General features: G+C 35.3%; 1 protein-coding gene across 1 annotated transcript in view; it reads left to right on the forward strand.

Moving 5' to 3' along the window:
- The window catches only part of LOC102500653 (MAM domain-containing glycosylphosphatidylinositol anchor protein 2), a 550208-nt gene that overhangs the window by 314504 nt on the left and 209314 nt on the right, over nt 1-26390 (forward strand). Inside the window, exon 8 of the mRNA XM_027776806.1 lies at nt 25015-25344. Within this exon, the coding sequence (XP_027632607.1) occupies nt 25015-25344 (330 nt within the window). The remainder of the gene's footprint in view (nt 1-25014; nt 25345-26390) is intronic.

The raw sequence follows: 26390 nt of genomic DNA on the forward strand, positions 1-26390 counted from the left end.
CTGGGCTCCATTCTCTGCCCAGTCTAAAGGCCTGATATGATGGTATGTCCCTTTAATTCCAGCAACTCAGGGAGGCTGAAGCAAGAGGATAACAAGCTGGAAGTTGCCTGGAAAACATAGCCATCTTGTGTAATAGACCAGGTGTGATGGTGTGCACCTGTGGTGCCAGCTGGGTGGCTGAGGCAAAAGAATCTTGACATGGCAAGACTGTTTTTTAAAAATAAAATAAAATAAGCTCACAGGGATATCTTCTTGCTGAATAAAATCTAGCAGTTGTATCCAAACATGTTGTGTCCAAATTCTGCCAATTTCCTTGACCCTGGAGGAAAAACTAAAGTCACAATGATATGTAGGCTTAAAACTTAACATTTATAAGTACAAAAGCAAAAATGCTCTTGTAAAATTAAAATATTATTTGATTAAAAAATATTTTATTTTTATGAGTTTGATACTTAAAGACTTCTTTGATACTTAAAGAATTCTTATATTTTTTTATTATTATTATTTTTAAAATTTTGCCATAGAGCACATGCGCTTGCCAGAGCAGAACAGGGAAAGTGAGAAATTATCCCCTAGGTGGAATGTTCACACCACAATCCTTTTTCCACCTAACTCCTCTCAGGATTTTGGGCACACATGCACACCCAAGTTAATGAGTTTTTCAAGCTGCTGGGTGCAGAACTTGAACCATGCAGTCAGCCATGTGGGATCCAGCCACCTTAACTATCATGTCATTGGCTGGTCCAAAAACATCTTTTAATTAAATTGTTCTCTTCCTCCATTTCATCATTTATGGACAACTGGTAATATGATATAAATGACAAGGAAATGAATGTTTGAAAAATGTCTACATTTGGGGACAGAAGATGGTGTAATGGTTATGTCACTGGACTCCCACATAGTCGACCATAATTCAAATCCTGAACCTTGTCGTTTAAAACTCACATTGGGCACATGTGCATGCATGTCCAAAATCCCAAGAAGAAAATGGAGGAGAGAAGGGATTTCAACGTGACCATCTCTCCTGGGGGGTGATTTCTCTCTTTTTGTCTCTCTGTTTCTCTCTGTCCAGTGAGCACATGCTTCATGCTTCCTTATAGCAAATCTCTCTCTCTCTCTCTCTATAGAGAGAGAGAGAGAAATTAAGAAAAGAACAATGTCTACATTTAAGAGATATAACACATTTTTTTAAAAACTGAAAATGTTACTTGTGAGGCAAAATGAAAAACAGAAACTGATACTGTCCCAGAACTTATGAAAAGGAATGGAAGCAGAGCAGATATTATACATAAAGGTGTGTCAAACAATTTGTAAAATGACAGAAAGATTAAGATCAATGATGAGGTCAGTTAAGGTCAATAATACTTGAAAATGATGTCCCTGGTGTCCTGTAACACAGAGAGGCACCATCACAAGTTGTATTTCTGCATAGTATATAAGGAACTGGTATTTGAGAAGCAAGGATGGGGAAGGTGGATTATTTGAGGAAGCTGACAGTGTACAAGAGAAAAAGTAGGAATATGGAAAATACTGTTTTTAAGATGACTTGAGCACTTGCAAAAGTTTTAGTTAGGTGGAGATTGAGATTCAGCAAGAAAATGGAAGAAGAAGAACTGGAGCAAAATAGATTCAGACCCAGCTACATTAGAAATAGAATGTAGAAGAGATCAGAGACAGAATGGAAAAGGTAAAAAAGCATAGCGACAGCAGGTAGCATGATGGTTAAGGTGTTGGATCTCACATAGCTCACTGAAATTTCAATTCTGGACAGTGACTTGAGCAACAAGTCAGGAGTGTGTGTGTGTGTGTGTGTGTGTGTGTGTGTGTTTGTATGTTTGTGTGTGTGTGAGTGTGTGTGGTTTGAATGTGTGTGTGTGTGTGTCTGTGGTTTGAGTCCAGGATCCAGCGATTTGCAAAACACACTGAGTGCATGTGCGTGTTTGACCAAAATCCTGACAGGAGGGAGAAATGAAGGAAAGATTGCTGCATAACCACTCCCCATGGGGAGATGCTTTGTCAGTTTCTGTCTCTGCCTTTTTTCAGTAAGCACATGTGCTCATTGGCAAATTAAAAAAGTAAATAAATAAATATGGAAAATTGAAAAATGTAGTCAATAAAGTTTGAGAAAAATAAATAATACAAAAAGAGCTTACATATCTCAAGATTTGTCTAATAGAAAATTATTGGAAAATTTATTGTCATGAATTATGTTTCTTCATTGAAGCAAAAACACTTCCAAAGCTTCTCTGGAGAGAAATTAACTCGCCCTTGTGTCCTCCCATATAAACTGGTGGCTATATAAATTGAACAGACATCTAGTCAACCAAAAATCATCGAAGTAAACATAAGTACAAAATGAATTAAGTTATTTTTGGTTCTCTTAGTCTCTAGCATATTCATCTTGTTTTAGAATCACTTTTTCCTTCCCTATCTATAATGCCTGAAACAACTATGTTCTTCTAATGCCTGAATTAAATTATGTAACTGATGCTCATTAAGTATCTGCTTAATTGAATTAGATAGAGTGTCTAATTCACTCTCCTATGGTTCCCTCATTCTGTTTTACTGAATTCCAGGTAGACCACAAATAGAAATTAGGAGAAGAACAGCTAATTCAAATAACACAATATATTTGGCAACATTTATCTTTTGTGAACACAACTGAAAATTTATTATCGGCATTTTTACTGACATTTGGATTCAACGAATGTTTTCCTTTAGTAAAACTGAATGCAGATGGATAAACAAATTTCATCACATTTTATTACAAAATTTAAAATAATGTTATCAAAATTTTATTTATTTTTCAAATTTTGATGGTCTGCATTACAAAATTAATTTGGGCTAACTTTAGCACAAGTCATGTTCTGAATGATGGAACCATTAATAAAAATTATAATTCCATCTTGATCCACTCTACTATCTAAAAGATTGAAGTAATGAACTTTTACCAGTGTTTGGATTTGTCTCAGTTTAGCAAATGAAATATTAGAATCAAAGACACAAAGTTATAGCTTAGCTTTTGAAAGAGTTAGTATTTTTTGCTTCTCTCATTCTATTAATAAAACATTGTCCACATTATTTTTCCATCATTTATTATCCTAATTTCCTAATCTGTGCTTCTTTTTTGCTAGAGGCTGCATACACTCACCAGAGAAAGAGAGAGAGAAAAAGAGAGAAACAAACAGAGAGAGTTAAAGAGAAAACACCTTTCCCCCCAATGGAGAATGTTGGCAAAGAGATTGTGATCTGTTCTCTTCCATCTTTCCCTTCTTTCGGAATTTCAGCCAAGTTCACACATGCACTAGATATCTTTCTCAAACCTCTGGGTCCAGGACTTGAACAGTGTAGTCAGCCATGTGGGATCCAGCTCTCTTAACTTTCAGACCAGGGTACTGGCTCTGAACTTTCTTTAAGTGGCTAAAAATATCTCCCAAACAATCTACAAATTTTACAGTTTACTTCATTAAGGAAGGTTTATGACAAGTTAAGGTTAAGTAACTGTTGAAGTTCAGAGACAGTTCCTTCCTTTCTTCCTTTGTCATTCTTTTCTTCCTTTCTTCTCACTTATATGGGTAATCTAAAAAAGTTTAAGTCATAGAAAGAGAGAGTAGAATAATGGAATTATCCAAGGCTGGGAAAGGGAAGGTGCAGAGTGAGGTGACTAGGGAGGTGTTGGTCCAGGAATAAATCAGTTAATAGGAAGAAAAAGTCCAGCGAGGTCTCTTCATATATGACAAATGCCCAGCAGATATTAGTGGCTCCCTAGAGAACTGTGGTCTAAATCATTTTGAGGTGTTATTAAGTTTGAGTAGGAAGGACTGTTAGTATTAATTCATGATAATGGCTGTGGGTATATAAAGAAGTAATTACAATATCACATAATTGATATACTGAGTAGTCAGCATCATTTTTGTTTTAATATTTTACATTTGAAGATTTACTTTATTTTCAGAGGAAAATATATGAGTAAAGTTATCTAAGGCTTTATCTTAATAATATATTCCCAAAATTTGAAAAGGAATAAGCAGATATATAGGCTGTGGATTGTGCTGTCCTAATATCTAAACTGTATTTAATGTGAATGTTTCTTTTAATATGTTGCCATCCTAAGGAGTTTATGTTTGTCAGTGCACTGAGCAAATTTAGGGTAAGCTTCAGCTTAGCAGTGAGATTTTAGCTCCATGTTTTTGTGGGACACTATCTCCGTTTGACTCACTATTAAAGCATATGGTTCTGTACTTAACTGTCATTTCAGATTAGCTGTCCTGTAGTCACTTGTCAGGGAGTATAAGCTCAGTTAGTGCTTCAGTATCTTTTAAAGTCTTAATTCAGAATATCAAATAGAAGGATGAGAATGCATAGAATATATTTTTAATGACTTCTTTACGTCAGCAATTCTCATCCTGAGACAATCAGAATCTTTGGTGTACCCTAAAAATCTGAATACCTAAACTCTACCAAAAAATAAGTTTCTTGAAATCACTGGGGAATGGGGAATGTGACTAAGAGACTGTGGGTCTGTTGCTTACTTTTTGTTAAGAACCAGTGGCCTTAATGTAGTAAAATTTGTCCTCAAATTGACATATCCTATCATATTACCTTATCCCTTCCATATTAGGATTATCTGTGTTCATTTTCTTTTGGCCTGATATTTTAAGCCTTCACTAAGCAACTTTAAAAGTAAATAGTCCTGGAGGCAGCAGGTGGCATGGTGGGTAAGGCACTGGACACCCATGTGGCTGACTGTGATTCGAGTCCCGGACCTGTGGCTTGCTTTTCACTTTCTCTTTTTCTCTTCTCAGCACACATGCCTGCAGCATATTAAATAATAATAATAATAATGATAAATTAAATGAATACTTCTTTAAAAATAGTCCTCAAAAATTGTTCCCTGTTTGTTTGATGAAAGTACACAAAGATAGTGTTTATTACTCTGTGTGTACCATTTTTCTGAAGACCATAATGATGATTCTACTCTCTTGTCCAAATTAATTGTTTTTACTCTGCAAGTATATTGTTAATTTTCTAACTGTCCATGTTTCTCTTATTGTTTTGGCTGCTAAAAGGTTTAGTGTGTAATCTCTGACTGTCCCCTCCAAATAAATTTACAGACATTTATTGTACTTTTTTTTTTTTTCACATTGATCTCATTTCTGACTTTGTCTTCTTTTTCCTCACTTGATAGATGTTTTTTGTTTGTTTCTACTGCAAGATGCAATATAGTAGCAATAAATATTGAAAACCTGTTAAATCCTCTTTAGAACATGGCATTATATAAATCAATGAGCTGCATCCTTTGACTTACGTTTATTCTCATTATGCAGAAAGTGCCGAGTAGCATCACACAAGCACAGCAATCATCCTGGGCCCCAGAGAACTCAGCTATGAATTGAAAAGCAACCAAAAACCCCAAAATAGCAATAATGTAACTATGAAAAGGGAAACAACAATTGTGTATGATAAAGTTCACGGTACATCTTTTATTTTAAAAAAAGGCAGAGTAGCAATTAAGAAAGAAATAGAGTTACACTAAACCTACAATGATAGACATAAGAGCTGATGATTGCCAACAAAGAAAAAGGCAGGAACCAAAAAGCAGCAGATACAAATTGAAATAATGCAGGCCTGTCTGTAGCCAGTTAGTGAGGAAAAAAAAGTATTTCTGTCATAATTAGAAAGTACTCTGTACCTAGCTGTGTAGTTCAGTGGGGTAAATTCCTGATTATCTTAATCTTTTAAAGTTATGGTCTTAAAATTAAGAATTTTAAGTTACACAGAAAAGCATTTTTGTAAGTTCAGAATTTTTCTAATTGGGTAAGTTTTCACTGCAAAGTCATATTTTATGGGAAAAAAACACTTTTTATAAATCAAGAATGAGTTTCTAACTGAATAACTTTAAATTTTGCTGCAAGGTATATTTGAATGTGAAATGTTTATCTGTAAAAATGGGTGAGTAGAATTGTGAGGGTAAGGACATGTTTTCCATGTCAGTAACATTTTAGGTAATACCCAGTTCCCAATAATAATAATATGACAAAATATACTAAATCAATGTATTGTTCTATCACTTGAGTAAAGGGAATGGATTCAGGAGAATTCATCTTCAGAGAGTCTTTGGGATAATAGCTTTATACAATTGTCATTGGCTTGTCCAGTTTCACATGGATCTGTCAGTAAGTGTCTGATTCATATAGTATGACCTCCAATGTGTGTTTCTCTTATTAGATTACATTTATACTTAAAATAGGAAGTAAAACAGGAGAATCAAACTAACCATGGATGTATGGGAAAGTAGCCATTTGCTACTCACACATACATGCATCTACATACACGTTTGTTAATATATGCCCTACCTTGATACAACATGATGAAACAAGGCATTGTATTTTCAGCATCTTCACTAATATCTTCATTTGACCTCACTGAGCTTTTACAGAATTATATGTGGACACACACATGAAGAAAAATATCAAGAAAAAAGAAGTGTCCTTTATATTTTTTAATTGCAAGAAATTATGGATATTAATGAAAATAAGGCATGTTGTATATATTAGATGGCTCTACCTTTTAGATATTTTTAAATTTTTTTTTCAAAATATCTCCAGAATTACAATGAAAGAATATTACAAGTTTACATTTCTTTTCTATAGTAAGATTTTTCAGAATAACAGATGATTCGTTTTAGTTCAACTAAGAAAAATATTTTACAACAGGACACTGCTAGATTTTGAGGAGTAGTACACAAAAGCCATTTTTGTTTATTAGGCACCGTTTTCTAATTGGCATCCATTCATGGAGAGAGGATTAATCTGTTTGCTTGACAAATATTTTAATGAGTAAAAGTCAGTTTCCCCCACTTCATTTTATTTGCTTATTCTTAAAAATTTTGTTAGTATTTAATAAGGATTTTTTTTATTGGTAATTTTCAAAGGGTATAACAGCTTAGCTTAATGTAAAGAAAATATCTTAATATTAAGAGAATAATCTAAAGACATGAAATATAAACTTCACTGTTATCACTGGGGACTTTGATTTCAAATCTTTGTGTATAATACCAATAAACCAATTTATTTAAAAAAATCAATTTATCAACTTATCTTAATATAAAGATTAGTATAAGAAACTCCTGTTATAATCTTCACCAACTCCATTGGTAGTTTACGATATTCCCTATTTATATTATCATTCTATAGTATGTGTGTGTGTGTGTGTGTGTGTGTGTGTGTATGTATGTGTGTGTGTGTGTGTATATAAATTTTTATTATCCACATAAAATAGTTTGGAGATATAGTGCTTTGTGTGTGTGTGTGTGTGTGTGTGTGTGTGTGTGTGTGTGTGTGTGTGTGTGTGTGTGTGTGTGTGTGTGTGTGTGTGTGTGTGTTTTAAGAATTTTTGCTATAGAGTGCTTGTATTCACCAGAGAGACAGAAAGTGAAAAATCACCTCCCCCGCCCAAGAGGGGATGGCCACACTACAATTCCTTCTCCTCCATTCTCCTTTTGGGATTTTTTGGATTTGGGGCACACACGCACACACACCCAGCATGAAAGTTTTTTTTTTTTTAATTATTTTATTCAACTTCATTTATTTACTTGCTTATTATTATTTATTTTGACCAGGGAGGAACAAAGTGAGAGAGAAAAAGTGAGAGAAAATGCAAGAGAGGGAAAGTGAGAAAGCAAGCCACCAGATCTTAGACTCAAACTGCAGTAGGCCATGAGTGAGTCCAGTGACCTTAACCACCATGCCACCTGTTGGCCCCCCGGTGTGAATTGTTATGACACTGAGTCCAGACTCAAACCTCAGTCGACTACATGGGAGTTCAGTGATGCAACCATTATGTCATCCACAGGCCCCAATATAGTGCCCTTTTAAATAAGTGTTTCTGGGGACCAGCAGTTAGCATAATGGCTATGTCGCTGGACTCCCATGTAGTCAACTGCGGTTCAAGTCCTGGACCCAGTGGCTTAAACTCACGCTGGGTGCATGTGTGTGTGTGCCCAAGATCCCACGAGGAGAATGGGGATTGTGGCATGGTCATCCCCCCTGGGGGGTAATTTCTCACTTTCTGTCTCTCTTTCTCTCTCTGTTTCTTTGGCAAGCACACGTGCCCTGTAGCAAAAACCTCTCAAAAAAATTGAATAAATAAAACAGAGTTTCTGTCAGCGTTTATTGTATAACCATGGTATAAATTTTACCTTGAAATACTATTGGGTTGTCAGAAAAGTCATGGAATATTTTTCTATGCAAATATGCATCACAATTTTTCCCAATGGCGCAACATATCACACAAATGGCTCATATTCAAATTTTGTCATTTGACTGATAATTGATCAGATTGACATAATTTGTTCAGGTTAATGATTAGCGGCAATAATCAGTTGAATGACTGGAAAATAGCCTCAGATATGTCCCCTATAGGTTTGAAACACATTACATCACTATTTATCCTATGTGTTCCTCCGTATCACCAACCTAAGCTCTTACCATGTGACAGCTTACATGTGGAAGAGCGAGTGCTCAGGCTTAAGAAAATAGAAAAAGAAGGAGGAAAAGACAGAAACTATGTGGAAAGGGATTTCTGACAGACCCTGACAGTTCTTCAGCCTAACTGTATGAATTAAGAAGAGTGTTGTATGGGGCTTTGGTGACTCAGTTGGACTTCACAGAAAACAGAGAAGATGTCATCCCACGTGAACTCAATGGCACCAGCAAATTCTAAGAGACTGTGAACAGTGACGACAAAGAGGAAAAGATGGATTATATGGAAGAAGATGGCATTATTAAATGATAGAGGGAGGAAACTTAGACATGTCGTAAAGTGGTGATATGCGAAGTTGAAACGAGACACACACGCTCTGGCAGTGGTGTGTCACTTAAGAACCTGGCAGGCAGTTGGAAAGAAACAACTGTAACTCAGAGATTTGGGACCAAAGGGTTTCACTAAATTGGTATCTGTGGTGAGACAGAATATATGGGGTGTACAACTGGTTGTGAAGAGAGAGCAGAGACTGAGAAGAGACAAGGGTTACCTGAAAGTGGAATAGAATCCGTCTGAGAGTTAGAAACCAAAGATCAAGGTAGGTTGGAGAGAGCAAATGCAGCAGGGAGTTTAGACGGAGCTACAGCTCCTTAGAGAGTATCCTCACTAGCAATTACTAAGAGAAAAGTTTCATTAGTAGTGGGAATCAACACTTGGGATAGAGGTTAAAAGAGAGTGGTTTATATATTAATGTTTGGCAGTGAGGGAGAGAAAAGAGTAGGTAACTCCAGAAGATGAGCTCAAGAGAAGGCTTTCAGTATCATTCAGTACTGTTTCTTTGATTTGTTATAATTGATGAGGAGCTTCTGGTTATGCTTATAGGTGTGAAAGGCCTCCTTGTGAGGGAGAATTTAAGAGAAAAGGAGGACACAATTGATAGTGACACTCCATGCAGAGCTGGAGCTGAGTTCAGGTCAGTGCTGGACATAGGACCAGCCCTGCATTCTCAGAATCAGGGGAGAAGTGGAAGCAAATGTTGAAATCATAGAAAAATACATTTTTTCAGGAACATGTAGGGAGGAGCGGTACTAGATTTAGTGAAAGCTGCATTAGACCCAATAAGAAAACAATTCCTATTCCACATATTCTGATGCTTCCTCTATCAGGTATGACCTGTCAGGACCTTCACCTGGCTGCCTTTCTTCTATCCCTGTACTCCCAGGTGCCACCAACTGCACGAAACCTTCTCTGACCCCTTCACAATAACTAGTTTGCTTTTCAATTCTTTGGTTGGTGTTAAGTGCTCCCTCCCATGTACCCTGAATCCTTCCTTTATAAAAGTATAGTTTGTATGTTTTTCTCCATCACGAGGCTCTTCATCTTTGTACTCTTAGAATAAAAAGTAGATATAGATATGTTGTGAGATAGAATAGAAAAATAATGACATCATTTTTTGTAATATTTATTGTGTCAGTAGCAGCATATGCAGAACTTTATGGGTCAATTTTATGTTTGTTCGTTTTGCAAAGTTTAGTTCTTCCATGAGAGATAGGGAGAGAGACAACACTCTCAACAGGGTCATGATCTATCAGCAGCCTCAACCAGCCCTGGAACATGGGCATGCACTGCGCTTGGCATAGTCAGGGGGGTCTCCAGATATGAGCCTAGAATGGTCAGATAGAGGTCAGCTTTACAGGGCATCGTGTTTTACAACTGTGCCACCATCCACCCTGCGTGCACTCTTTAAGTAGTTCAGAAGATAAATTCCACTCAGATCTCTGAACAAGGAATAGTGTGTTTTTGTTTGGTTGTTTATTTGAAGAGTTGTGTTTTTAACACACAGATAATGTGAATTATGAAATTAGTATATCCTTCTTTGCCTTTGTTTCTATAAAAAAAAAAAAAAACATAAAGTGAATTAATGGCCTAACTAGCATGTCTATAATATCACTTTGGTTTTGACTTTATCTTGTTTATTTACCATCATTTTCTTTCTTTTTTTTTTTAAGAGGTTTTTTGCTGTAGGGCGTGTGCGCTCACCAGAAAGATAGAGGAAAGCTAGAAATCACTCCCCACAGGGGAGTTGGCCACACCACAATCCCTTCTCCTCTATTCTCTCCGGATATTGGGCACACACGCACACACGCCTGGCGTGAGTTCAAGCCACCGGGTCTGGAACTCAAACCGCGGTCGACCACATGGGAGCATGGCGACATGGCTATTATGCCTACTGCTGGTCCCGCCATCATTTCCTCATAAAAAATAGAAAAATATATAATATATCTTTCTAAAATCCACTTTAAAGACTCCTGGTACAAGGAAGTTTCTACTTCTTAAAAAGGAAATGTTATACATTTTTCTTTGTAACATATATTAAGTTTATTTAGTTTTAGAGTCTTTTCACATCTAATTTTAGCAGTTCTGCCATCTGTTGGTAACCAAGAAATCCAGATCCATATTCTGTGGTTTATTATCAGAAACTCTATACCTACAGGGCATCAAAGATTAAATAGAGTTTACTGTTTCAGAAAAGCACAGCTTTGTAAAGGGATTAAATTAACCTCTTTAACTCTCAAATACTTTTGTACTCATATAACATTTCCTCTTTGAGCAATTTCTTATCGTGTATGTGTGTGTGTGTGTGTTGTAACCATAAGCATTTTCTTTGGCTCTTAAAACTTTATAGTAATGAGTTTCCTAGACTGATTTTCATATATTTCAATAACACACAAGACTAAATTTAGTGGTGTAAAAGAAAAGTTACACCAGGCATTTGCTTAAAATAGAAAAGAAGGGTTGACTTGATAGCATAGTGGTTAAGAAAGTGAGGTCTTTTTTAATTTTTATTTTTTGGAGAGGTTTCTACTATAGGGCACGTGCACTCACCAGAAAGACAGAGAGAGGCAGAGAGATAGAAAGAAAAAAATCACCCCCTTCCCAGGGGGGATAGCCACACCACAATCCCTTCTCCTCTACTCTCCTTTCGGGATCCTGGGCACATGTGCCCAGCGTGAGTTTAAGCCACCGGGTCCAGGACTCAAACCACGGTCGACTACATGGGAGTCCAGCTACATAGCAATTTCACCAACTGCTGGTTCCAGAAAGTGAGATATTACATGGCTAACTGAGGTTTGAATCCTGGCTTCAGTGGTTTGACAAATATGCTGGGCACATTTTTGTGTGTGCCCAGAATCCAGATGGGAAGGAGGAACTGAAGAAAAATGATCGAAGGAATACCAAGTCCCTGTAGAGGTGCCTTCTCTCTCTCTCTCCCTCTCTCTTTACTCTCAATGTCTCTGTCTCTCTTTGGCAAGAAAACGTACCCTCTAACAATCAAAAAGCAAAATGACACAGAAGATTATATTCAGGATAATGGCAGTTGGGGAAAGAGAGTGAATTCAATTCAGATGAATCAAAAGTAAAAACATGCAAAAAAAAAAAAATGGGAACCAGCAGTTAGCGTAATGGCTATGTCGCTGGACTCCCATGTAGTCGACCGCGGTTCGTGTCCCGGACCCGGTGGCTTAAAACTCACGCCGGGTGCGTGTGCGTGCGTGCCCAAGATCCCGAGAGGAGAATGGAGGAGAAGGGATTGCGGCGTGACCATCCCCCCTGGGGGGTGATTTCTCGCTTTCTGTCTCTATGTCTCTCTCTCTCTGTCTGTCTGGCGAGCGCACGAGCCCTACAGTGAAAATCTCTCCAAAAAAAAAAAAAAAAAAAAAAACCAAAAAGTAAAAACATGCTGGGAGCTAATGAAAAAGTTCTGAGAGGTGTTAGGAGATATTGGTCAATATGATTAAGCAATGTGTGTTTGCTACTTGTCTTTTTTCACATTTCAAAGTTGGGCTCCTACCATCCACAGAGACTGGAAGATCTGGCACTCTATCAGAGATGTCAATGATTATACATCGAAGGATAGATACCAGGTTCTTGAGAAAGATATTTCTGGGATATAAACAATTTACACCTCAAAGGGACAAAGAAAGAATTTACGACTTTTCTGAATTTTTAAGTTCTCTAAGAAATACTCTAAGAAAAGGAAGGCCAGAGGCCTATAGTCAGAATGAAATTGTCTAACCTTGTTAAACTGAGGGGAATGTTTAAGTCATCTGGTCAATGGTATTGATTCTTCTTTCATCTTCTCATACAATAGGAGAAGATAGTTAAGATAATTTACATAAATTCCTAATAAATACAAATATTTTTCATTTAGTCATTCAATATATCTAATTTATTTTATTTTCTCCTTAATGTTAAAATAAAAGAACAAATATAGCTAAGTGACTTAAGCATGTCTTTTCTTTAACTCAAAATGTACATGAATCCTGTTAAAATATTTTATGACTCAAGAAAACAAACAAAAATCTCATGTTCCTTAAATATAGGCAGCAAAATTGTAGGTAGACATTAAAGAACTACTCTGAGTTCTACAATTCTTGCAAGGTAATTTAGAATAATCTAAATTATGTCCCAGATGCTGTAGCATAGTGATAACCCCAGTGCCTTTGAAGGCTCGAAGATATATAGCCAGCCTGGGTTGAGATTCCTAGGTTTGCCTGAAACATGTGGACACTGAAAATGCCAAGTAGCTGGAGAGCTGGGGAAGGGAGATCACAGCTTGACAAAGCCTCATCAAGGCTCTCTCTCTCTCTCTCCCTCTCTCTCTCTCTCTCTCTCTCTCATGTGTACATGGTCTCTGACATTAAAAGGAAAGAAGGAAGAAAAAAAATTTTTCCAAATGCAAGCCACTTACTGTTCAAATGATACTCAAATTAATGAGTATTTCTCCTGGGGGAAGGCCACACTGTAATCTCCTCTCCTCCATTCTCTTCTAAGGATTTGGGGCACACATGCACACATGCCCTGCATGATTTTCAAGCTGCCAGGTCCAGGCCTTGAACTGTGGTCGACCATGATGGAATTCAGCACCTTAACCACCGTGCCACCTGCTGTCATCAATTTGTTTTCTTAAATGATATATCTTATTAGTTGTAGAAGTAAGTATTAAAGAGATTTTAAAGAAGGAAGAAAAAAATAATGTAAAATGACATGAAGGCACAATATATATGACATAAAATTGCACAAAAGCTATAAAATTGCATTAGTGTTGAGGTCTGTGCTAATCTTTGAGTCCTCAGTACCAGAGAAGCACCATGGCAACTAGTACATTGTCCGAGTGAGTGAGTACCTGATCAACCAGTGGAGACAACTGGGATTTCTGTTTTATCAAGAAATATACCAAAAAGAGTTTGAGGCGTTATTACAGTTATGAGAGGTGTTTCACTCTTTTTTTTTTTCCACTAAAGGGAATGTGCAGTCACTGAAGAAAGAGAGAGAGGAAAATTGAGAAAGTACCTCTTACGGAGGATGGTCATGACTCAATTCCTTCTTGTCCATTTCTCCTTTCAGAATTTTAGGCAGAGACACACAAGCACTCTAAGTGTTTTTCAAGCCACCAGGTTCAGGACTCAAACTAGAGTCAGCCAAGTGGGATCCAGTTGCCTTAATCATTGGCTGGCTCAAGAGAGATGCTTTAAGTTTAGATGTGACCTAAACAAGTTTCTAGTCTGAGAGAATAGCCTGTGGAGGAGAAATTAAAATTAAAAATTAAATTAATAGCCAAAAAGATATAGGACATCAGGATACAGTGAGAAATGTTGGTAGAATTATTTTGATACAGACGATATGAAAGGCAATAAAGGTAACGAAAGATTTTTGATTGAGTTCATCTCATTTTCATCTAGTTTTCACTGCTGCATGATCAATTCTTTAAATATTAAGGATCTGCTGTATTCAAAAAAGATTTCAAAATAGTTCTATTTATCACAGGTCATTCTAAGATGCAGTTCATTTTATAGCTGTTTCTAGTCCTAGTGTTAACAATCTATAAAAAATATAATTTACTCCAAACATATACTAGTTTCTTGAACTAAATGGATATTATTAAATTTGATAGGAAAGATGAGCTCAAAATAGTCACTGATTTTTAACATCATAGGGCTAACACATTGTGCAGGTTAATATCCCCCTATTCAGGTAACTGAGGGGATAGTATCGTGCTGTCAAATACCATTTACAGAGTAGCCACATTGTGAAACTGTTTGTTTTTACTTATGACACTTAGGTAGACACTTGAGAAAAATTTATGAACAATATACATTTTTCTCTTTCTTAAGACTGACAAGACTGGGAACCAGCAGTTAGCGAAATGGCTAAGTCGCTGGACTCCCACGTAGTCGACCGCAGTTCGTGTCCTGGACCCGGTAGCTTAAAACTCATGCCGGGCGTGTGTGCATGCATGCCCAAAATCCCGAGAGGAAAGTGGAGGAGAAGGGATTGTGGCGTGGCCATCCCCCCTGGGGGGTGATTTCTCGCTTTCTGTCTCTATGTCTCTCTCTGTCTGGCGAGCGCACGCGCCTATAGTGAAAACCTCTCCAAAAAAATAAAGACTGACAAGACAGGCATGGCAAAATGATGATAAGAATACTATTATTTTAGTGTACTTTTTTTCTTCCTTCTCAAGAAAGAGCTTACTCCAAAAAGCATAATTTTTACTCATATAAAACATCTTTTATTTCTTCAGTTTCTACTGAAGATACTTACCTGAAGTTATTCTATTAAGCAAGGACATTCAAAAGACAATTACAATTCAACCATACTTTGCTTAAACCATTTGAATGATTAACTGCAGTAATTAGCTTTGAGTAAATTCACAAAACAAATAGAGCCTTGATACTTTATAATTAAATCGAACCCCAACTTCCTTTCAGCATCCAATTCTGCATCACATTACCAGGGGTTCTATATTAAACCACATTTGTAAGGATATAATGATTTTTGTTGTTGTTCTTACATTATTAATGAACCTCCATTTAGGTTATAGATCGGTGATTGGAGTTGTTGGATAAAATGAAGCGAGTATAAGAATACCTAATAGTACATAAGAAATTAAAAAGAACTCTGTCCTATTCTGTTATTGCATTACTAACAGAAAAGTCGCTGGACTCCCACGTAGTCGACCGCAGTTCGTGTCCTGGACCCGGTAGCTTAAAACTCATGCCGGGCGTGTGTGCATGCATGCCCAAAATCCCGAGAGGAAAGTGGAGGAGAAGGGATTGTGGCGTGGCCATCCCCCCTGGGGGGTGATTTCTCGCTTTCTGTCTCTATGTCTCTCTCTGTCTGGCGAGCGCACGCGCCTATAGTGAAAACCTCTCCAAAAAAATAAAGACTGACAAGACAGGCATGGCAAAATGATGATAAGAATACTATTATTTTAGTGTACTTTTTTTCTTCCTTCTCAAGAAAGAGCTTACTCCAAAAAGCATAATTTTTACTCATATAAAACATCTTTTATTTCTTCAGTTTCTACTGAAGATACTTACCTGAAGTTATTCTATTAAGCAAGGACATTCAAAAGACAATTACAATTCAACCATACTTTGCTTAAACCATTTGAATGATTAACTGCAGTAATTAGCTTTGAGTAAATTCACAAAACAAATAGAGCCTTGATACTTTATAATTAAATCGAACCCCAACTTCCTTTCAGCATCCAATTCTGCATCACATTACCAGGGGTTCTATATTAAACCACATTTGTAAGGATATAATGATTTTTGTTGTTGTTCTTACATTATTAATGAACCTCCATTTAGGTTATAGATCGGTGATTGGAGTTGTTGGATAAAATGAAGCGAGTATAAGAATACCTAATAGTACATAAGAAATTAAAAAGAACTCTGTCCTATTCTGTTATTGCATTACTAACAGAAATGCCTGTTTATATCTCTATATTTATATCTATATCTATGTATCTATATAGATATAAGATATAAAGTTCACATAGCATTAAATTCATCATTTTAATCCACCATAAATTATACAGTAAAGTAGATTTTAGTACATGAAAATGTTGTACAACCATCACCATCATATAATTCTGGACTATATTTGTAATTCCAAAGGAATCTCTATAATCCATTTACCAAAATGTCCTTATTCTTTCACTCTCTTAGCCTTTCCTGACTTGAGTAACTGCTGTCTCCTGTAAATTCAATTTTCTGAGCTTCCATATGTGTGGTTTTCTCTTTCTGTGCCTGGCTTATTTTACTTAACATAACATCCTCTAGGCTCATCCATTTGCCTTGAATGACAGAATTTTATTCTTTTTAATGGTTCCATTGTGTATGGATACCACATTTTCTTCATTCATTCTTTGAAGGGTATAGGTTCTTCATATCTTGACTATTGTGAATAGAACTGCAATAAAAATGGGAGTGCAAATTTCATTGTTAAATATATTCTCAGTAGTGGAATAACTGGGTCATAAGGTAGTTTTACTTTTAGCTTTTTGAAAAACCTCCATACTGTTTTTCATAATGATTTTACTAGTTTACATTGCTTCCAGCAGTATATAAGTTCTCTTTTCTCTGCATCTTTGTAATTTTTACAATAATATTTAATAAAATTTTTATAGAAACATGAGATGTAAGAAATAAACTCAGGTTATTATTTTCTTTCTTTTTTTTTTTTTAGAGTTTTTTTGCTACAGGGCATGTGCGCTCGCCAGACAGAGAGAGACAGAGAGACAGAAATAGAGAAATCATCCCCCCTGGGGGGCCATGCTGCAATCCCTTCTCCTCCATTCTCCTCTTGGGATCCTGGGCACGCACGCACAAGTGCCCAGCATGAGTTTAAGCCACAGGGTCTAAGACTCGAACCACAGTCAACTACATGGGAGTTCAGCGACATAGCCATTACGCTAACTGCTGGTCCCAAGTTATTATTTTCTGAAGCAACTGAGATACTCTATCATGCTTGAAACTAAAAAGCTAATAATGTAAGTTCTTTTTAATGCTATTTGCCTATTTCAAAATGTACATTCTTAAGACAGGGACAAAATAAATGAAATGTTTTTAAAAATGGTTAGTTGGTTGGAAAATAAAAAGGTATGTTGTCCTTGTTGCAGGTAGTTTTATTAGTTGACCTTGAAATATGTTTATTACCAGTATACTATTAGGTATTTTTTAACCTAAAAGTCAAGATTTTTTTCTCCCTGCCTTTTAGCTTTTTCAATTATAAATTTTATCTTCACTACAGAATTTTAGCTTGTCAGTTATTTTGTGATAGTCATAATGGAAATGCCTAAAACGTCAAGAATGACATCTAATTTTAGAGTCTTTTTAATGATTCTTCTCTTGATAGACCCCCTGAGATCACTGTTTTTCACACTTTGTTCTCTGGGATAGTAGACCTGAAGGATGGTCCACAAATGAAGGATTCTTTGGTAAATACGATCAGCCCCTCCAGGAAAATGCCAGTGCGCATATCAGCATGGTCAAAGTCTCAAAACGTTCTGTGGAAAATAAACTTACTCAGTCCACAAACTTCACTTATTCTGCTTTGTTTTAAATTAACCTTTATCTGAAACAGTTTTTGGCAAATACTATTTCAGATAATGCACCTGTGCTTAGTTGTCAGTTTCTTATATTTTTCTTCGGAAAAGATTATTAACTGAGTTCTGAATCAGGTAAACAAGCTCATTTGCATGAAACTCCACCTCCTTTACTAAACAGGATGTTTGAAGGTTGACATCCCTGGTACATTGTGTGATGAGGAATCATGACTAAGGAGTCAATAGCTGTGGGGGAGTGAGGTCTCCTGTGTTCTGTACAGAATCCTCTCCTCCATGCATCCTGACACTGATACTGTTCATTCATTAGTATCATTCTGCTCCTGCAACAGAAACCCCTCAATCACATGTGTTCTTCTCTTTCTCAATCCTATTTCCTCCAATGCCTCTCAGAAATTAGACTACAAAACAGTCAGTGTTAATGTGGACATATAAGACTGAATAGAAATAATTGGCATCTCTAAAGTTACTGCCTTGAAATGTCCATTTTAATTAACTTCAATGAAAATGACTGAGTATCAGTCATAACAAGGAACCCTATTGAGACTATGGAATAATAAAGTAGATTAAGTTACTATTTGTGTGGAATATCTTTTTCCATCTCTTCCTTTTCAGTCTATGTATGCCCTTAAAGCTAGTGAAACTTCAAGCATACACAATAAAATTTATTAAAAAGAAAATAAAGAGAGAGAAAAAACAAAGAATAAGGTATGGCCCACCCCCTAGGTTTTCACAATCTCCATCTGAGGGAAAGATAGGTGCCTGATAATAATAGAAGAGGTGATAGATACTATTGTTTACTATCTTTTAAATTGCTTTTCTGGTAATCTGTTTCTAACTGTTTATTCAATAGGCTTCTGATAGGAATGGAAAATATTTCATTTCTCATACAAATATTTTTATTCTCTTTAGCAGAGAATAAATGAATACAAAATCAATTTTTATTTATCTGATTACATTTTAATGCTTTCCAGATCCATTCCTCTCAGCAGTATTTTTTCAGTTTTTCATGTTGTCCAGAATCCTACTGAGATTCTAAGATATTGTATATTTGGAGAATCTTTTCATACTTTATCAACTTGGAATGATGATCAGTGGTCATTCTGTGTCCCATCATTCTTTGGAAACAGATTCTTAGCACAAGTTCTAAAGCTGATACCAGATATTCTTTATCTCTGAAGAAATGTTTTTCTCATTAAAATTCAAAACACCAATAATTTTTTGTTCTATCTGCAAATTGTATTTTATTATTGAGTTACTATCTGTTGTATACTCTGGAATATTTGACCAGCACAGCAATATATTTAATAATCTTAAATCCAAAGTTAAAATTAGGATACCATCTCACAATCTCCTCTTAGTGAAAACCATAAGCCCAGACTTCTCCAAAGGCAGTATTCCATCTTTCAAGCATAAATTCAAGAAGTAAGCTAATCTAGTTTTAAATAATGGAAGTCTTCCAAAGAACCATTGGCATTCACAGGCACAAATCTGCTTTTTCTCTAGGAAAAGGTCAGCAGTAAACACTAACCAGATTTTTGCAGAGAGTGGCCTCTGCACAGAGCACATTTGCACATTCATATATATCAAAGTAGAGGGTCTTCAGTGCACTTATGATGTCCTCACAAGTAACCCTTCAAAATAAATGTGGGCCAAATCTGCATTCAATCCTTAGCAGTATTAAGAAATGGAAGCTATGTTATATTGCACTGTTTCCAAACATTGCCCCGAACAGAAGCTCAGCTTGATGCCAATCTGCACACGCAATGCCAGACTAAACAAGTACCTTTTGAGGTTCATCTATCACAATTTATGATACATTAAGCCAAATCTAATGTTCCCTCAAGCTGGTGTTAGGGGATTTTCAATATTCAAACTAAGAAATTGCATTTGGGGAAAGGGATTTCTCTCTATTTCTACAGAATTTCTTTAGTTCTATAGACTCTTGTTAAGTCTATTGGTTCCCTGATATACTCCAGTACTAATCATAGATTGATTTTAAGAATTTGAAATCTTAACTGGTAGCAGAAAATGACTTTAAATTAACATTGCATGAGCTACTATAAATTGTTCACTGAAAAAAGAGAGTGTTTAATTTTAAACGAAGGAACCTGCTTCCCAGCTGATTAACTACGTTAAACACTTTATATTTTTAAAGCTCAAGCACAATTGCTAATAAGCTGTTTCTCACAATGGGTCTCTGAGGGAGCCTAATACTATCACCACCTATTTTTATAAATGATGCACTTGACCCATAAAAATTAGATTGCCCATCTTGGGCTACGTAGAAATGAAAAACTAGAATTAGGTTGCATGCTCTCAATGGACCCATGCCTAGTTTACAGAGCTACACTCTTAGTTTATGAGCAAAGTAAGTGAAAAAAAAAAAGTTTCATTGTCCTGTTACTATAGATGATTACACACTCCCCCCAACCCCCCACAGACAGACAGACACACACATACACTTTTTTCCCCTGAGAACATTTCTTTGTGGGTATGAAATCAGTTATTTTGTTACAGGGACAATTAGGGCTAGCTCCCCATTCAAATCATTTCTACCACTTATTTTGATATTCCTTAACTTGAGCTCACTAGACAGGCTGTCCTGTCTTTTCTTTTCTCTTTTGGTTCAGTATCAATATTAGTATCTCTGGCTTAGGCCAAACCATAGAATTACCTAATTCTGAGATCAACAAATATTTTTGACAATGAATTAACTCTTTTTTTAAAAAAATTATTTACATATAATAATTTTACATCTTTACAAAGTATTATGTGGTTTTTCAAAGCTTGCGTTCAGTGTGTGTCAATCAAGTCAAACATATTATCATATATTTGGTCTTTGGAAAAGTCATGACATATTTTTCCTATTTATGATTCAATAGAGATGTTCATAGTAAATGTTTTGAAAGTGTTGTTTTTTATTTTTCCCTCAGTTCATATTATTTAAATATATGAAAGTGCCTCGTGAATGTGAACTGATTCTGTTCTTACCAAACTAGTTTTGGTCAGCATGTAGATAGAACCTTAGAAGAGTTTTTTTTTTTTTTTTTTTTTTTTTTTTAATATGCTGTTTGTATAATATTTAAGTTGTTTAAGGAATTATGCAGTTTGGGGAATGATATAGGGAAAAAATTAGATTAACTCACCCATATTATTTCCTGTAACTTTAGTACCAAATGACTATATAAATAAATTCTATCATTTGTTTCAGAATAATACTTTTATTTTTGGTTTGTCAGTAATTTTTCATGAATAAAACTATGACACATAAAGCAGGCTAATTTTTTTGTATCAGTGGTATTTTTGTTTCATAGTTTAAACATAATTTGATGAGTTTTTAAATCTCTAAATACTGATATTACTAATGTATCATTATGCAGAGCACAGAACTAGAAAACAATAAAACTGCACTTATTAGTAAGTGTTAAGCACTTAAAATCTAAGTTTTTGTTGTGTTATTGTATATGGCAAGCAACATGTAACTTTGAAATGAATGTTATTTTAAGTTACCCCATAAACATTCCTATGTTAATAATACAAAGTTATACAGAAATCAATGAATAAAAATTTTAAACTTTCAAAATTATGACTTGTGTTTTTTCTAATTAATTTATTTATTTTTGTATATACATTAAATCATATTGTTTAGCTTACAATGTGAGCATTTCAATATGTGAACATTTCTCCCCAGTCCCGTTGATCAAAATATCTTCAGCTGATAACACCACACTTCCCCATCCTGTCAATGCTCTACCTCCGTATCCCTTCTCCAAATGTCCTTCATTAGGCCCCACTCCTCCACATACACCTCGTCTGACAGTCACTCATCTCTTGTGTTTGTACAACCATTAGTCCATGAGTTTCAGTCATAGAGTGCAGACATTCAGTATATGTAAAGTGTGGACATACAATGCCTCTCCTTCATAGCCTGGCTTGCTCACTCAGCAGTAAATCTTCCATATTCTTCCACTTTCTGTCAAAAGCCAGGTTTTTGTTGGTTTTTATGGCTGAGTAGACTTGTGTTTTGTTTAAAAATTTTGTTTCCACTTATCTTTTTTCTTTAGAAATAAGATAACAAGAATTCTTAAGAAACCAAATAAACTGTCATTTACGTATTTTTTGTGGTGCTAACAAAGTAAATACACTTGACTTAACTATTTTAAAGTTTTTTTTTTTTAATATTCTATGCTCTTATGTTTGGTTTGTGCTGTAGAACTCCAATTACATTTGAAATGTATATACACATAGTATATACTAAATATGGATCCAGATATGGACATTTTCATCTTATCACCCTTTCTAGATACAATGTGAAGGCAGACTTAAGTTCCTATGAATATAAGAATACGTGACTCTATGTAGCAGAAGACCAAAATTTATCCTAATTTTATCATAGGGTAACCTACTAATAAAGATATAGTTAAGAATAAATAAGATTCATAAATTATAATTTATTATGAAAAAATATAACAACAACAATATTAAAATATGATTTAAGTATTTATCTTTTGTCTTTTGTTTGTTTGTTTGTTTTTATATTTTTGGACAGAGGTAATATAGCTTTGCCAGAAAGAGACAAAGAGGTAGGGAGAGAGACAAAGCACTCCTCCATGGGGCATAGTGATCCTGACATCAGTTTTCCTCCATTTCCTCATCCTGTTGGGATTTTAAGCATATGTACACATGTGCCTGGTGTGTTTTTTCAAGATGCCAGGCCAAGATTTGAATCCTGGGTGTGGCCCTGTGAGATTTGACTTCCTTAACCACCAGGTCACGGGCAAAACGGTTTTGGTGTTTTTATTAAAACTGAAACTTAATTTATCTTCTGAGCAATGATTTGGGAGGATCTCAGAAATTCAGACTTCTTCCAGAATTTAAAACATTTCATATCTATGTAGTGTGTAATGTCTCTAAAGCTATATCATAAGTGTTTGGTAAATAAATTAGTTTGCAGTCTATGAGTATATGAGTTACAATACATAAGGGCTAAGGTTATGTCTATTTTGTTATCTCATGTAATCAGAGCCTAGCCTAGTGTCTAGTCCTGGGGAGGAACCTTACAAATATGTCTTGAATAAAGAGAAAAGTACAAACTTTTTCAGCTGTTCATTGATTTTTTTTTTCCTCACTAAAATGAAAACAGAAAGCAAATGAAAATATTTGAGGCTAGGGAACCAACAGTTGGCATAATGGCTATGTCACTGGACTACCACGTAGTCTACCATGGTTCTAGTCCCAGACTCAGTGGCTTAAATTCAGGCTGGGGGCGTCTGTGTGTGCCCAAGATCCCGAGAGGAGAATGGAGGAGAAGGGATTGTGGTGTGGCCATCCCCCTAGGGGGTGATTTCTCACTTTCTGTCTCTCTGTCTCTGTCTGTCTGGCAAGCGCACATGCCCTATAGCAAAAACCTCTCCCCCAAAAATAAATAATAAATAAAAAAATTTTGAAGCTAAATTTCTCTTCTCTAGATTTTAAAATGGATTAATTTCTACTCCATTCTGCATAGTTCTACTGATTTCCATAGTGTTGTCTGGCCTTCAATGGACTGAAGAAAATCTTAAATGCATGAGAGGTTACTCACAATGTCTTCTGTATCTACAGGTCCACCAAATCCATCTCAATTTTGACAGTATCAGTATGTATTTAGGTTTCAAAGTGAAAATGAAACACCAATTTTATTCTAATAATTTATTCTCATAATATTTTATTCTGATAATTGTGCTTTACTGTATATGCTACATTTTATCACACAGGAGTAGTGATTGTGAAGAGATAGTGAACTGAGAAAGTTGTTGGAAAAAAGAAAATTGTGGCAGTAAAAGAAAATCACTTTTGAGGCCCGAAAGTGGTATGGTGTTTATGGCATTGAACTCCCACATAGCCAACTGCAGTTCAAATCCTGGACCTGTGACTTGCTTTCTCACTTTTCTTCTCTATGTCTGTCTCTCTCTGAACATATGTGCCCTGAAGCAAACTTAAAATAATAATAATAAATGAAACAAATAATTTTTTAAGAAAGAAAAAAATGCTGCTATCAAAGGGAATAAACAAGTCCACATTGAGTCCCATCGTTTTCATCAAAGTTCAGTCCCTTAGGAAGCTCGTGTGTTCTCTCTGCAACATTCTGGGAATCTTCATCACTGACCAAGGTTTTAAGAAAGGCACTGGCCTTAGACCCAGAAAGGATAGCTGTCAGGGTACAAACATGCCATTTGCTGAGAGGTTCTTTTGGTTGTCTGTATAAGAGAGTCAGCAAACAGTTTTCACTGGAAACATCTATGTATGGTGAAATAGAATGGCTCATAGTAAATATTTTGTTTTTTTTTAATTCAGATGATTTTGATATGTAAAAATGTTTCATGAATGTGAACTGATTCAATTCTTACCCAACTCTTTTTGTTTAGCATGCAGATACAACCTTAGAAGATTTTTTTTTTTTTTTAATAAAATGTTTGGGGGCTAGCAGGTGGCATAGTGGTTAGGCTGTTGGACTCCCACATGACTGACCATAGATCGAGTCCTGGCTTGCTTTCTCACTTATCCTTTATCTCTCTGTGTCTCTTTTTGTTCAAAGTAAAAAATAATAATAATAACAAAATAAAATTAATAAATACATAATTCTTTAAAAATATAATGTTTGTGCAGTATTTGAGTTGTTTGAGATATTATACAATAACTAAGGAATGACACAGTGAAGGAATTAGACTAAATGATCTATATTAGTCCCTTTAATCTAGTACTGTGTGGCTTTATATAAACAAGTCTATCATTTGTGCAAAATTGAACAACAAAAATGCTACATGGCATATAGACTTAAAGCATTACTACTTATATCCCTGGAAAATATTATCTAATTTATAAATGTCAATATTTAGTCCTTAAGTGACATAGATTTTTAGACTATTTCTGTATTATCTGAAAGATTTTTTGTGCACTGCTTGGAAGTAACTCAAAAAATTACATTCTGTTTTATTTTATTTTATTTCAGCATTTAGCTGATGATGTAGAATACATGATTTTCTTTTATTTCAGCAAAGAGAGGATTACTTTGAATGAATGAATCCCTAAAATTATGACACTAACACTGACTATTGGTGGAACTTTTTATGTTTTAGCATTAAAAAAAGGACGATTTTGGATCACACCAGATCCCTATCACAAAGATGACAACATCCAGATTGGGCGTGAGGTGAAAATATCTTGCCAAGTAGAAGCTGTTCCTTCCGAGGAGTTAACCTTTAGTTGGTTTAAAAATGGTCGTCCATTAAGAAGTTCAGAGAGGATGGTTATTACACAGACTGATCCTGATGTCTCTCCTGGAACCACAAACTTGGACATCATTGATTTAAAATTCACAGATTTTGGGACATACACATGTGTAGCATCTCTGAAAGGAGGAGGAATATCTGATATCAGTATTGATGTTAATATATCCAGCAGCACAGGTAAGAAGCATATATATGATACATACAATGTTCAGACTTGGAATAATTTAGCAGAGAAAATAGTCTTCAGTTAAGCTAGGAAAGTTCTTTTTAAAGAAGTTTTTATAAACAAATTCTGATTATTTTGAACAACTGCTAGGCATTAGGCTGTGAAACATTGTTTCTTTTATTTTGATTTTTATTTACATGAGATTTTACAGAAATCATGATAATAACATTGACTAAGATAGATATAGGCTTCTAGGTTAAATAATAGCAGTTTTTTTCAATTAATGAGAAGCCCTCTGTAGAGCCGAATACTATATTAATAAAGTCAAATAATAAATATCTAAAGTGTTAAGGTAATTTTCAGAAATTTTTAAAGAAATGGGAACTATTACATTCTCAGAAGAAAATAATGAGAGATAATTTGAGCATCCAGATACAAGATATGTAAGAAATGTGTTCTCTAATAACAAAAAATAATGATAAAGTGTGTTTAAGCATGACTGTGAAGAATCTGAAGGTAGAATCTTCACAATGAAAGAGTAAAATATAAAAGTATATTAGAATAAAATTCCTTCTAGTAAGGTTAAAATTAAGATATGCTCTCATTTTTTTCTTGATTAAAATGTACATCTATAGATAAGGAAGATTATAGGGATTTGTACGAGATGACACATTAGATTAACTCTCAGGATGTTTTAAAGTCCTATAATTCTATGAAGTATGCATCCAGTGAATGCCGAAGTAACTGTATTTGTTTTGCTAACCTGTTACCAGATTGAATTTTAATTGAAGAGTCTTATATGATGTTAGATGAATAATATGTGTTGAGAGCAAAGAGCACAAATGTAATAGACTTATTCTATTTTTAGGAGTTTAACAGTTGGCTTTTCCTTCCCAGTCAGGCGGCAAATTGACTCTTGTATGTTAAGATATTCACCTGTGGTTTTGTGCTTTCTTAAGGTTCCAAATTGCAACGCGCGCTGGATTGATTCTACTCAAGGAATATAGGGACATATTTCAGGCTGACAAAATGTGCTTACTTTCTAAACTCTGCTTTA

This window comes from Tupaia chinensis, unplaced genomic scaffold (genome assembly GCF_000334495.1).
Source record: "Tupaia chinensis unplaced genomic scaffold, TupChi_1.0 Scaffold138126_1, whole genome shotgun sequence".
Taxonomy (NCBI): domain Eukaryota; kingdom Metazoa; phylum Chordata; class Mammalia; order Scandentia; family Tupaiidae; genus Tupaia; species Tupaia belangeri.